The sequence below is a fragment of the Atractosteus spatula genome, chromosome 14 (assembly GCF_055471065.1).
Source record: "Atractosteus spatula isolate fAtrSpa1 chromosome 14, fAtrSpa1.hap1, whole genome shotgun sequence".
NCBI classification, from domain to species: domain Eukaryota; kingdom Metazoa; phylum Chordata; class Actinopteri; order Semionotiformes; family Lepisosteidae; genus Atractosteus; species Atractosteus spatula.
Window position 1 is genome coordinate 42,371,379 of NC_142719.1, and position 14,327 is coordinate 42,385,705.

Genomic DNA, 14,327 nt, shown 5'->3' on the forward strand with positions numbered 1-14,327 from the left:
AGAGACGCGGGTCTGTATTGGACGGTACCAGTTCCTGGCTGACAAGGGAAAACGCAGGTCTGGGACAGACGGCGTGATGGTCAGGCAGGGCACATCCAGCCGTGAATATGTGCACCGTTTACTCATTGGGAAACTGTGTGGCCAGTTTCTCCATCAAGTGTCCTTGGATGTTGGGTTTTGAAAGTAGCTGGGCAGGATCGCTGGGATGTGCTCCGCCTGCCCCGCGACCCTGGATTGGATGAAGAGGTCAGCAGCTGGCTGGGTGGAAGCTGGACGGTTTGGCCAGGAAAGCTTGTGGGCCATGTGGCAGGAGAAGCTTTTCATGAGAACAGTGTTGGTCTGTAATGTTTGCAGAATGGCTCCCTGATCTGTGCCTCGCTGAGACCTCGCCTTGCCATCGTGATGTTCGGAGACTTTCTCCAGTCTGAAGTGCCCAGCAAGGCGTCTAAGTCTCAGTGTAGCTGTGTAGTGCACTCCCTTGTATGACTCCCAAGTGCGTTGCATAACCCACCCAATCGATACCCAATCGATAACCTCTCCGACACCGTGAATTTGCAGTGATTAGTTGTCTTGCAGTTAACTTTCCCCTGTGGTTGGCCACTCAAATTTTCTCATTTCTTGTCATTGTAAATTCATGGACCCAGCTTGCTCTCTGTTTTTAGTACTGTACATGTTTTTAACTAAAGGTTTAATCGGAAGTTTAACTAGAGACACTAGATTGTAAATCCATGGGGTATCTCAGCTTTATAGTCTCTCTGAATCAACTGCCTTGGATTGGAGCTGTCATTGACACAATAAGAAGCCAAGATAAACAGGACAGTGGATGAAAATGCCTGCCCTTGGTTTTTTATACCATTTCAGTGGAATATAGCTTTTCTTACGTGGTGTCTTATAAAACTGTAACTTTTATAGCAACATCACTAAGAGCATTACACACGTTTCCAGTTTAGAGCCCTATGCTGTTAAAAAGGGGAGCAGTGGACAGGGCTCTGGGCTTGTGAATGGAAGGTCGTGTGTTCGAATCCCAGGTGAGACACAGCTGTTGTACCCGTAAGCAAGGTGCTTCACCTGAAGTGTTCCAGTAAGATACCTAGCTGAATGAATGGGTGCAAATGTAAGATGCTTTGTATGAAAGCACCAGCCAAATAAATCAGAAATGAGAAAAGGGTCATGCTCACGAAAATCAAATATTTGAACATCAAGGAAACAAAAGCTAGCAAAATGTCACATCACATTTTACATAGCTGTTCAAAGAAATGGAAATCCTGGAATCGCTGCTTTGCCCAATGTAATCATGTGCAATGCTGACAGAAATCTGTTCACATCCAGAAGTGTACCCAGCACCAGCGGACTGTGTAGTGGAAAGATCTTAGCAGCTTTGCTTGGTGGTGGCAGTGGATGCCCAGGGGCACTGCAGGCTTGGGTCTCAGCAGCAGTTGGTCATGGTGATTCACCTGTAATCTTGGCGATTGCAGAAATGCAACTGGAAAGCAGAAGTCCAGGCAGAAGGAAGTCTTAATGCAAACGACCTCAGACCAGTCCTTCTCCTGTTCATTCAAGCCTCTTTCTAGAAGAAGAGGGCTTTCAGAGGGTCAGAGTTCAAGACGCCTGTAGTGGCCGAAAATAATATTTCTGAGCACCTATAAGCAATTCTCCACTGTACACGTTCACAGTTTTGCTAGAATTTTTTGGACGGTCTCCATCTTGTGCACACGTCTCCGTAAAGTTTCATTCTTGGCCATAGGTGATGCAAACATGTATTGGTTTGCATAGGGCTGACGACTGAATTTCAGATTTGTATCTCGTTTGAATGAAACTGCCTGAGTGACGATACTGGTGATGTCAGAGCCCGGTGTTGCCTGTGTGAAAGCCATGAGCACTCAGAACGGAGTTATTCCTGACCTTTGGGATATCCCTGGCTGGAATGTCTCTCTCCAACTGCTGGAACTTTGAGAAGGTGCAGTAAATTCATGGACAGGAATACAAGCATGAGCTGACCTCTCATAATTTGCATAATTCCCCAACCATGTGCTGATCTGGGTTTTCCCTTGGCTTAAAGTACAGTCACTCTGACTTTTTTCTTGTGCTCTCTGTTTTTGATCGGAGTACCACGAGACCTTTGTTGCAGTCTGCTGAAGTTCGTGTTCTTCTGTAACTCTTGATCCTGAACATCATTTTTGTGTAGCAATATAGCAATATATAATAAAAAGAACTGACATTCTAATGAAATTTTTGTGAAGACACTCATCTTTGTGAAGGCTATATATGTTTTTATCATGTGAAGGTACCAAGTGATCATTTACTGACCTGTCAAGCCAGTCTGCCTGTCTATTAAAAGTATTCACCCCCCTTGGACCTTTTCACATTTTATTGTGTTGCAGTATGGAATCATAATGTATTTAAATTGAAGTTTTTACACTCTATAATGTCAAACTGAAAACACAATTCTACACATGCTCCAAAGTTAACAGATACAACAGATTGCACAAGTATTAACTCTACTTTGACACACCTAAATAGGCTCTGGTGCAACCAATTGTCTTTAGACGTCATATCATTAGGTGACAGTAAAATGTGACAACATTTTGTCACATCTTATTGTCACCTAAAGGGGAGGAATATTTTTGATAGCCAGGTTATACACCTGTGTCTGTTCAATGAGTTGCTATAGCCAGCTGTCTTCTAAAAAACAACCTTCTGCAGGTGATTGATACTAATTTAACAAGCATGATGTATTGATTTGTGGCTGTACTTATTTAGATTTAAGCTTTTGACTTATATTTCTGAGCAGTGGAAAACCGTTGCTGGACTACCAGATATTTTATTTAATAGCTTAACGTCTATAAGGTGGACGGAAATATTTTAGCGATTTTCTACAGATCATGTGTGAAAAGTGTCTTAACGATCTTATCAACTGCTGTTGTAACATCACTCCTGCAAATTATTAGGCTGGAACAAATAATGAACTTAAGCAGCAAAAAGATAAGGTAAATCAGATCAGCCTAAGTGACATCTACTGACACAGGCTTGCAAAACAGGATTGCAGATTGTGTGTAGCTTTCCTCTCCAGTGGGAATACACTGTACACTGTGTGCCTAAAGGAGTAACAGAAATAGACTTAGTATTTGTTTATGTCCTTTGCAATTTCACTCTTGCATAATGGAAAAAAAATATTTTCTCTCCTGAAATATTGTTTGTCCCGGACTCTTTGCTGGTGATGTTTCAGTTGTATTGCTGTGCTGGGCTCTTCCACAAAGCAAATTTCTCATAGGGGATTAAAACAAAAACTTAAATTGAATTAAAAATGCAAGTGGTATCAAATAGATGCACATAGGTCATTTTGTTTTGTGGATCATTCTTGTTCTCAGTTTTCAAATTGGTTAAGATATGTACAAAAGAAACTGCGGTTTTGTTGAAAAGGCCTCTGCACGTCGGCATTGTTTTGCTAAGGAAAGATTATTTTAAATGATGAAATTATCTGAAGGATTCAACAGCCTCTTTTTGGCTCTAGCTTGATGTGGGTGTGAAATACCTTTTAGCAAGGTGTGTGGCCCTTTCTGTGTTCTCAGGTATTCCAACGGCGGTGTTGACTTAGCGGGCCATGTGACACGCCACAGTCTCCAGTCAGGGCAATGGAATGTTATCTTTAAAATATGACCGTGCAGTTGTTAGGGGTGAACCAGACTGGCACAGTTGGACCTTGATCACATCAACACACCAATGACAAGTGTGGTAGGAACCACAGAAGTGTTCAGAGGAATGTGTTACTGTAAACACACAGCTTCCTCATTGTTCAGCAACATTTGAGCTCACCCACTGTAGGTTTGTTTGCTTTCGCAAAAACAATTAAATCATTACAGTTGGCAATTTTCATCTTTTTGTATGCAGTAAGGCATCAATGTTGTTGAAATACTGCTTCTTTATTTGCTTTTTATTGTTTTCCGTTACTATCATATACCTGGTGCAGAAATGAACTGTCTTGAGATTGAAATGAGGAGAGTGTTTAGAAATTAGGATCTTTGAATTATGAAAGGTATAAGATTATTCTTAAGTAAGGATAAATGCCCAATTTGTTGACATGGTCTGGGGATATTTTTTTCTTCTTATGGCGTGTGACCAAGTAAAATTACTTTTAAATTATATTTTAATTGGGATATTGTGCAAGTATTTTACATTGTGTAAATAATGTAAAAGGGTGTTTAGGACAGCATCTAGGTCACGTGCCACTAGAGTCAGAATATCTAGCCTGAAACTCTGGTCCAGTGTCTTGGAGACATATTGGAGGCCCTGTTTCTTTCTTGATTCCTTTAGAAATCCTTCTGATTGTGGATTTGAATGGAGTAGGCCGAAGAGCTGTTTATTTCAGAATTGTGACCAATGGTGTGTGTGCTTGACAGGTTGCAAGTGGTGCAAAGTTTTCACACAAGTACTTCTTCTTCATTTTCATCCAAATAAGAAACAAAAAGTCACTTAATTCTGCTGGCGGTGGTGCAGCACTCAGTTCAAAACCTTCGTCACGGCAGCTCTGCTAGGGTCTCTCTGTCTCTCTCTTTGCATTATTCATAACCTGAAAAACGAACCAGTTCAATTTCACTGTTTGAAAAAACATGAGCTAGGAACAATGAATGCCTTCTCTGCGTGCTGGAATGTGGTCAGCAGGTTAGCGAGTTGCGGTGCACATACAAATACTGTAATGGAGCAAGTTAATCTCATGGCGACTAATATTACAGTCAACGGCACAAGGCGCTCGTTCACTAAATCCAAAATGATTAGAGAATCACTTATTAAAATATGAGAAATCAAGTTCAGGTGCTCATGAAGGGGTGACCAGTGTACACTCCGGCAGCTCAGTGTATCTGAAGGCCGTCGGCCTTGTTCTTTTGCTCGTGTGCGTTCACTTCAGCTGCTCTCCCTGCTAGAAAGACCCGTGGGGAGTAAATTGGAAATTTACCGACTCTTTTTGGCGTTGTGGGGCTGCGGTCGTTAGCCGCCGCGCTCCGCTTCCTGTGCCCAGTCTGTCGGTTTGCAGAGATCTTGCAGTGTTGCCCCAGAAACATCTCGGGGACGTGTTAGTATGACGTCTGGAATGCCAGGCTTTTGTCTCGGTGTGCCTGCTGGGTAGGGCCCTGCATTGTCGCTGGGCGCCCCCGAGGCGGAAAGAGCCTGTTCTTGTGCCCTCGTGGCAGTGCGAGGCATGAGAAAAATGTGTGTGAATCACCTTGGGCACGGAGCGTGGCGCTGAATTCTTAATTGTCCTCACCCTGGCTGTTCCTGGCCCTGCCGCAGCTTCGAGGTTTTTTTAAGGGGGTTAGGGTGCGAGGATGGCTTCATGTTTACTTTCTGGGGTACTGTGAAGCTCTGCTGTGCTCTGCTCACGAGGCCCTGCAGGACGCAGGACGGGAGTTCGGAGCTGAAGCGAGGGGAAGGCTGCCAGTCCCGCGCGAGGTGGCAGGGTGGCCCGGGCCAGGAGGAGAGGCCGACTGGCACGCCGCAGTCAGGGCTCCGGCAGGCCTGGCGTCACGGCCGCTCGAGGGGCTGATCAGGCTTGTGGCAGAGCTGATGCTTTTCACTAAACCGACGATGGCTCTCACTGTTTTCGCTAAATGTTACAAAAACATGTTATGGTATCTGTTATGTCTCATTTTAAAACGTCCTTTTTCTGTCCAAAATATTTCTGCCACCTGGTGCTCTACCACACTATATGTTTTTTTTAAGTTGGAATTGCTCCCTGTTTTCTGTTATACAGACTCTCTGTTTCGAAATCCAGTTCTGCTTTTCATGCTTCGGGTTAGGGGACACCCCAGGGAAATGCACAAGAGCCGAAGGGCTCCTCTGGACAGCGATGCGCAGGAGGCAGATCACTGATCACAGGGGCGGTGCGTCCCTCAGCCTGCAGGGGTCGCTGTGTCTTCGAGAGAGCCCTGGCTCACTGAACTCAGCCCTGCCCTTTAACAGTCCTGAGCCAGCTGTGTCACCTGAAGAATTCCGGTCATAATCGGAGGATGACCTGACCCTGGTCCGTCAACTGAATCAATGAGCCCAACCTGCTCGTGGGCCGGTCCTTTTACTGGCTGAGACATGCCATACCTGTACCTCTTTATAAGCAGCACTGTAGTAAATGATGTCCTAGACAGAATAAGGAAAGAGAGGAGACAGTGAAGTCCCTCATGCTGGTAGCGCCCACTTGTTTATTGAAGAATCCTTAGGGAACCTGCTTGATTGTGCAGTTGGCACAAAACCCTTCACATAAAGAGATGTTTCCTGTTTTCTGTTTGTAAGTGCTCAACTGCCTGCTTCTTGCTTCTTAGGTCCTAATTGATCTTAAGGTGAACACATACTGTATAGCAAAGTAAGCTGTAGCAGATTGAGGTCTGGTCTGCAGTCCTGATTGTAGGAAAAGGTCATATTCCAGCAGCCATATCAGCCTGCAACTCACCACTGGCAGCCCGCTGAAGCTCAGCAGGTGTGAGCCGGGCCAGTACCTGGATGAGAGACCTACTGGGGAAGCTAAGGCTGTTGCTGGAAGAGGTGTTAGTGGGACCAGTAGGGGGTGCTCACCCTGCGGTCTGTGTGGAGTCTAATGCCCCAGTATAGTGATGGGGACACTATACTTTTACACCCAGTGTAAAAAGGCTCTGTCCTTCAGATGAGACGTAAAACTGAGGTCTGACTCTCTTTGGTTATTAAAAATCCCAGGGCATTTCTCTATTATTATTATTATTATTAGTAGTAGTAGAAGTAGCAGTAATAATAACAATAAGGTTGCTGAATTAGCTTAATAATTACTTAGCTATTATAATTAATACAGGTACTACTGTGTTCCATACCATTAATAAAACACAAAACACATTTCACATTCCATCCATGATCAGAAATCTGTGAAGCACCTCCTCAGAGACCTGGAGGCTGAATTAGAATTCTGACACGAACAGCAGCAATGGTTTGGATTGGAAGTGAAAAGTGTGGTTTCAGTAACATTTATTTTATGATCGGTAGAAAATGTAGACTAAAAGAATGCAATAATTTAGTTTATTTCAGTGAGACTATAATTGTAGTTTTTTGTTAGGTATTTATGTATTGTTGTGCACTTTACACAGTACCTGCTGTAATTCAGAAAGGCGGTGTTCTAAGCTCACCAGTTTAGTAAATTATTTAAAGATATAAATCATTAAAGTGTTTTTTCTTTGTCTTCCAGGCAGACGAAACCTTTAACTTTTGCTGACTGCATCGGAGATGAGTTGCCTGTGGGCTGGGAGGAGGCCTATGACCCAAAGGTTGGAGCCTATTATGTTGACCACAACACTAGTAAGTGTCCAGAATTATTGTGATAACATTTGAGTTGAATGTAACACCACTGCACATGCTTAAAAACACGTGCATCTGAAAGAAGCTTTCCCAATTTCTGAAAAAAGAAACCCAATTTAATATAAGGAAGAAGAAGGTGGACACGTGGACTTTAATTGGCAAAAATGACAATATGAAATAAAATATTTCAAGAGTTCTCTATTTTTCTTCCTAAATCAATAAGGAATCCCATATTTTTTGTAAATTCATGCCTTCTAGTTCTCTTTCCCTTGATACAGATAAGAAGGCTTTCCCCCTCATTCGAAAGATTGTCCTCGTCTTAAAGCTGCTGACATGCTTTTCTTGGTGAAACACGTCCTGTGTGTTACTCTGCTAAGGGTACAGCATGTCTGTTAGAGATGTCTCCAGTGTACACTATAGATCCTTGTGCAAATGAAGGATCATGAAACTCACTCACCCTACAAGGTGATGAGGCTGTTTAATTTTCAGGCTTGCTTTTTAATTTGAGCCCAGTAAATCTGTACTTGTGAATATGTTATCTGTAGAGGGCCATGTGTATAAATGTAATGAATGTAATAGAGCTGGTCAGTAAAACTAAAAAATACATTATTGAGAACTGGACTGGAGAGTCTGGTTTTAAGAAGGACATACATTCTCTGGTGTACATATTTAGACTTCCATTGTTTTACCAAAAAATAATTAGAATTACATTTTTGTAAACTCATTTAACTTGAGAGTAATGTAAAATTAAACAGATGACACAGTATGCTCAAGGCAGCTCTCCTCTTGGAATACAAAATTGTACCCAGTCGTCATCTTCACAGGTGAAATAAGATGGTGAGCCAACACTGTAATACTTCTGAACCATTACTCTTGTATGAAGATGACCAACTGAAAATAGAAAAGTCTGTACCATGTGAGAGTCTGTAACTGTGTAAGACTATAAGCTTACATGCACGATTGTACATGACTCTGTGTCTCTGTCTCTGGTCCCGTGTGTGAGACCCGGTGTCTCTCTCTCTGGTCCCGTGTGTGAGAGTCGGTGTCTCTCTCTGGTCCCGTGTGTGAGACCCGGTGTCTTTTTCTCTCTGGTCCCAAGTGTGAGACCCGGTGTCTCTCTCTCCGGTCCCGTGTGTGAGACCCGGTGTCTCTCTCTGGTCCTGTGTGTGAGACCCGGTGTCTCTCTCTCCGGTCCCGCGTGTGAAACCCGGTGTCTCTCTGGCCCCGCGTGTGAGACCCGGTGTCTCTCTGGCCCCATGTGTGAGACCCGGTGTCTCTCTCTCCGGTCCTGTGTGTGAGACCTGGTGTCTCTCTGGCCCCGCTTGTGAGACCCGGTGTGCCTGTGTCCCCTCAGAGACCACCCAGCTGGAGGACCCCCGGGCTCAGTGGCAGTGGGAGCAGGAGAACATGCTGCGCGAGTACCTGGAAGTGGCCCAGGACGCTCTGAACGCGCAGAGGGAGATCTACCAGGTCAAGGAGCAGCGGCTGAAACTGGCCCAGCAAGAGTTCCGGCAGCTCAACGAAGTCTGGAAGGACAAGTCTACGTCTCGGACGAGCTGTGAGTGAGGAGACGCCAGGGAAGGCCAGTGAGCCACAGCAGGGTCAAGAGAGCTGCGTGCTGCGTGCTCCCACAGCTCTTTTAAAAAGAGTGTGATCATCTTATTCTTTATAGGCCTTAAAACTGATGATATTTTCTGTGGGTTTTTTAAAAAACAGAAGGCGAATCTGTCAGAATATCATTCTGGGAAAAAGCCAGAGCTGTGAAGGTCTGTTTCTGGTCTTTCTCTTCAATTTGACCTTCAGTACTGAACAGGCTATTCAGAGGCATTTATTATACGATTGAAAGAGATTTTTCTAGAAAAAAAGAGTAGAGTTATATAACTCTTTTTTAATACATTACTTTATTTCTGTAGAAGGCTGTTGTAGACATTCTGCAGGATGTGAAGTGAAAAGGATTTGCTCTTTCTTTCAGTGAATTCAGGATCCTCCTCCAGCAGTAAATACGACCCAGAGATTCTCAAAGCAGAAATTGTGACTGCCAAAAGCAGGGTAAGGACCACAGGCTTGTCTTCCCTTGAGCAGTGACTCTGTTATAAGAATGATTTCCTTTTTTTCTTAGGCACTTTAAAATCAAATAAATATAAAATGTTACTTTTAAATCTTCAAAGCTGTAAACTCAAAGGTCTTTGGTCTGTAAGTCAACCGAGCACTTATTAAAATAGTTGGATTTGGTTGGATTATTTGGGCCTTGTTTGTGATGTTTAGTTAAATATTTAGTATATTAAATATATTATGATGTTAAATATTAATAAGACCTTTTCAGACTAAGAGGTTTCTATGTAACTGTTTACTCCAGCCTTGTAAAGAAGTATTAGAGATGTCTGTAAGAATAATCCATATGAATATGTTTGGTTTGGGCGAAAGTGTGAATAAACAGGCTACTGACAGTTGTTAATTCTTCAGCGTCACTTTTTCACTTTTGAAGATTTAGATGCTCTTAATGTATGAGTGGCTAAGTACAGTTTATAGTTTTGAATTAGTCGAGCTGTTGACACAGCATTGATTGATAGTCTTCCATCTGCTTTCGTTTCCTTATTTTAATTTGTTTTTTAAATCTAGACAATGGCCACGCAGACGTCTGTGCTTTTCACTTTTGCTGTTTTCTCTGCATCATTCAATTCTCCCCTTTTCACCAGGTGAACAAGCTCAAGAGAGACCTGGCGTACATGAGGCAGGAGCTGCAGTATAAAGAGCAGGGCTACGAAACACTGAAGGAGTGAGTCATGCCCATTGCCTTATTATCTGCTGCTTGGCTTTTGACTTGAATGAGATTGGGGGGGACCTCAGATTTTCAGCTCGCTCTTGCTTTCAGCAGATGAAATGAATCTAAAGTGGAGAGTAGGCGTGAACTCCTGAGTGCATTTCCGAGCAAATGTCATGACCAAGTTAAATATTGAACTTCATCATAAACAGCTTCTCCTCCGCCCCTCAGAGTATCCCAGCCTTGTCTGTAATCCTCGAGAGTCGTGTTCCAATGAGCCATACAAGGGGAAGTCGACCTTTCCTGGCGACCTGTCCCTGAAAGTACGGAAGATTCTGTTCGAAATGAACGCAGCTGTTCTCATGCTGCAGGACAACAATCGGCCTTTCAGAGGATCAGCCGAATTCCCCCTGGTTCTTAGCGGGATCTGTCTCCTTTGTCCTCGGTTGAGAATGTGGACAAACCTGTTGCTCCGCTGTATGCGCGACTTGCCGGTTATGACTCACTTTACATATTTGCTTCTGGAAATGGCCAGGCCATTATGTAAAGAGCCATCTCTCAGTGTTTCTCCTTTTCTCAGAGCTGTAGCGCAGCCTGGGCTCCTGCAGCAATCCCAGCCACCAACCTGCTCTTTTCCCCTCCCGTTTCCCCTCAGAATCGACCAGAAGGTGTCCCAGGCGCCGTGCGGGTACAAGCTCCACGAAGCGCAGGCCATCCTGAACGAGGTGAAGTCAATCAAAGATGCCATCAGCCTGGGGGAGAAGGAGAAGAAGGAGCTCATGCAGGTAATGCAGGAGAGGGGGAAGATGGGTATTTACTGTGCTCCTCTGCCCCTGGCCCTGGGTCCTTCTCTGCCCCCGCCAGACCCACCCTGGCCTGCCAGTGCCTTCACACTCTCGCCCTTCTTGTCCCAGTTGCTGGTTCCTGGTGCGCCCTCTCGTCCTGTTGGGTCACCTGGGCAGGGTTTCATATTTCTGCCATTGCTCCCCGCGAGCCTGGGGCTCTCTCCGGTAGGACACGAGGCAGGCCGGGTCTGTTACAGCCGTTAGAGGCTCTTTTAAAATAAAGCTGTGCCTTGAGAGGATTTTCATAATGGATTTCTGTGTTAGGTCTTTTATTACATTTTTGCCAGTGAAGTGTTTTAGCCGGTTATTATTTTTTTAAGAGCATTAGGATATCATTTCCAAATGGATTGCACGTTATAAATACAACGGTAATCCGTCGACCTTTAGTTCGGCTTGTAGTGTATTTGACTGTGGTATTAGTTTAGAATGGTTTTAGTTTGATTCGGGGTCTTTCAGATACTGCTGTTTGTGTCTGCTCCGTTGTGTGACCGGTGTTTGCCTTGCAGGTTATATTGTTACTGAGGCTGCTCAAGTTAATTCAACAAGGCCTTGTGGCTTAAGAAAGGAAGAGTGAAGCTGCCCTTGATTGGCTGTGTGGCTATTATGGTTAACTAGAGATGGACTAAGAAGTGGGCTTTCTTGTGGAAGAAATGAATTTTCAAGTTATGGTGAGAATATAGGATGACAACGGGATTCAGCAGGGGTTAGGTTTCTAAAGGCACTGCTGCGGATGGAAATTGGGCAGGATAGTTATGATTCACAATCAACAAAGCCTTGCGCTGCAAATCTTAGGAAGCCAAAAGTTTAAAACTATTTTTTTTTAGTGTTTTAATTTACCTTGTGCAAACAATTGCCCCTTTGCAGGAAATATGGTTAATGGGGTTGTTTCTTGCATCTGTAGCACATGCTGCTGTTCTCTTCTGGTTTCAGCTGAGATTTGATCAGTGCTGTTCCTACCTGAGGTGTGGAATGGTGTGACAGACCATTAAATTCTTAGCAGTTTAATGCTTCATTGTGAAGAAGAGGTGGAAAGATAAGAAACTGGCTTTGCAGAGCTATTTTTAGCTGCCTAAGGAGATACAAATTGGTTGTTTTATAGGAAGTGTTTGCAAATGTTAAAGCTCATTACAAATTGCTAAATGGAATGGGATCAGTTGCCTCTTAGAGATTTTTTTAAAATATTTGCTAAAGCATTATTTAGCACATAGTTTGCTGATAGGCTAAACATATCTGGCACTCATACTGAATAAAGTCTCAATACATTATATTATTAGCAGTTTCTTCAAATGTAATGACTTTTGCATGCTGTAGTATTCATTGAACTCTGGGTGAACCTGTGTATCTTTCAGAAAAAATGCCGCAGGTCCAAGGTACAGTATTTTTCTTCTCTTTTCAGCATGGAATAAACCTTTACTTGTTCCTTTGCAGCCTACGCATGCTGATGTAGCTACTTGTAGTTTTCTAAAGTTTGTCTTTCCTAGTGCAAAGAGGCGGTGGTGGCTGAGGTAGATATAGCTTGTTTCTCAGTTTCAGGATGTCACTTTTTGTGGTACTAGCTGGTTTGGTTATTGTTCCAGAAACTTGCCATCCTGAAAGATGGATTTCGATTGACTTCCGGGTCGCAGAGTGACCTCTGGGACAGCACTTCCTCACTAGCGGACTCCAGCCTGTCCATCCCCCGCCTCTACTCAGACGCAGAGTCTCAGACTGACCTCCCGGGAGATGTGAGTGCTTCTTAAGTGATAATGATCACATGAAAAAGAACTGCGTTAACCAATATCGTCCCCATGGGAATGTGTCTTGCACATCAAAAAACCCATGAACATATAACATATACGACAATAATACAATACGACAATACAATCCCGTAACACAAACAACATTCTACAACGTTGCTCAATCATAACTTTACCAGTGCCGTATGGGTTAAAAGTCATATGCCTTTACTCAGACAGACCAATTCTTTGACACTCTTCAAATTCAAACTTAAAGCTCCCCTTTTGCCTGTGTTTAATTGCCATACATTATATCTGTATACACATGTAAGTTCTTGTTTTCTTTTACTTTTGACACCATCCTTGGGATTGGAATGATGCTTTATAAATAATGTGATATTATTATATTATTAAAAACAACAACAACAACAACAACAATAATAAGATCCCTACTTGCAAACAATGTTTTTCATTATTCAGCAATTGAATGCTTTTAGGTATAAAAGAAGCCGATGCTCTTTTAGTCTTCATACAGGGGATCAGATACCTCTTCCCAGAGAGTAGGAGTCTATTCTCTAAAAAGAGTGAATGGGAGGGGTCATCTAAGGCTTTAAGCATGTACGTAGGCAAGTACATAAGAATGTAACTACTTATGTTAGTACCTGCATACATAAGTAAGTCACACTATATGTAATTACATAACTAACTACCTAAGTAAGCACATAAATACGTACACAAGTAAGATCAGTAAGATTATAATAATTATCTAAGATAATAATTAATAAGAACAGTCCTTTTTCTCCTGGGAACATCCCTGTGGTGTGACATACTCTGGTCTGGTGTGGCGATTCTGGTGTCCCGAGTGTCTGTCTTTAGGTCCACTAATGCCCCGTGTAGCATCCAGACAGAACTCAGCGTTCGAGTTCCACACATCTGACAGCTTACATCCCAGTTCCACATCTCACAAGAGATTGATCACACTTGTTTTAGAAATGGGCGATTTTGTTTGTGTCTTCTTTTGCAGCTGGCATTGAGCAGCAGCAACAAACTAGCTGAAAAGGTCCGGTTGAGCCTGAAGTATGAGGAGGCCAAGAGAAGGTAAAGGATTGCCACGACAGACCTGTTCCCTACTGCATCTTCAGTTTTTAAAGTTGGAGTACAGGCTCTTCTGGCTAACATATAGTTGAATAAAACACAGACACCTACATTTTAAATGCACAGATTAGTTCTTTGGCTTTTTCAATTGGTCAGCAGGATTCCATTCCAACTGGACCCTTAATGACTGAAATCAATGTTTGTTTAGTGTTGCGCTGCTGATCATTTTAAGGTGCATTAAAAACTGTAAGAGACTGCGGTCTGCCCTGCAGAGCCTTATTTCTCAGTGATAAAATGCTTCTCTAGAATGGCTTTATTTTTTGTTTAATTCACTGCACCTCGCGTTTCTCACACAAGAAGACACTTGGAAAAGCCTGTGTCATTGTGCAGTTCAGTCATCCATTACCGGGCCTTGATTGCTGATCACAGCGAATATCAGGTGCTGATGAATTGTATTTCCCTTGCTGGGGAGCAGTCCCAAGTTAGAATCTGCGCTGAGCAGTGACGCTCAATCAGCTTGAGGAAAACGGACCTCTGCAGACAAGCTGTTACAGAAACAGTTTTCTCAAGCATGTACTTACAGTACTTCTCACTCGTGGGGAACCT

General features: G+C 43.3%; 1 protein-coding gene across 3 annotated transcripts in view; it reads left to right on the forward strand.

The window, feature by feature from the left end:
• wwc1 (WW and C2 domain containing 1) overlaps window positions 1-14,327 on the forward strand; it is a 39,129-nt gene that overhangs the window by 3,584 nt on the left and 21,218 nt on the right. For all 3 annotated transcript variants that reach the window (XM_088932503.1, XM_088932504.1, XM_088932505.1), the window contains exons 2-8: window positions 7,196-7,305; window positions 8,660-8,863; window positions 9,278-9,354; window positions 10,002-10,081; window positions 10,722-10,851; window positions 12,489-12,635; window positions 13,651-13,724. In XM_088932503.1, coding sequence (XP_088788629.1) covers window positions 7,196-7,305; window positions 8,660-8,863; window positions 9,278-9,354; window positions 10,002-10,081; window positions 10,722-10,851; window positions 12,489-12,635; window positions 13,651-13,724 — 822 coding nt within the window. The remainder of the gene's footprint in view (window positions 1-7,195; window positions 7,306-8,659; window positions 8,864-9,277; window positions 9,355-10,001; window positions 10,082-10,721; window positions 10,852-12,488; window positions 12,636-13,650; window positions 13,725-14,327) is intronic.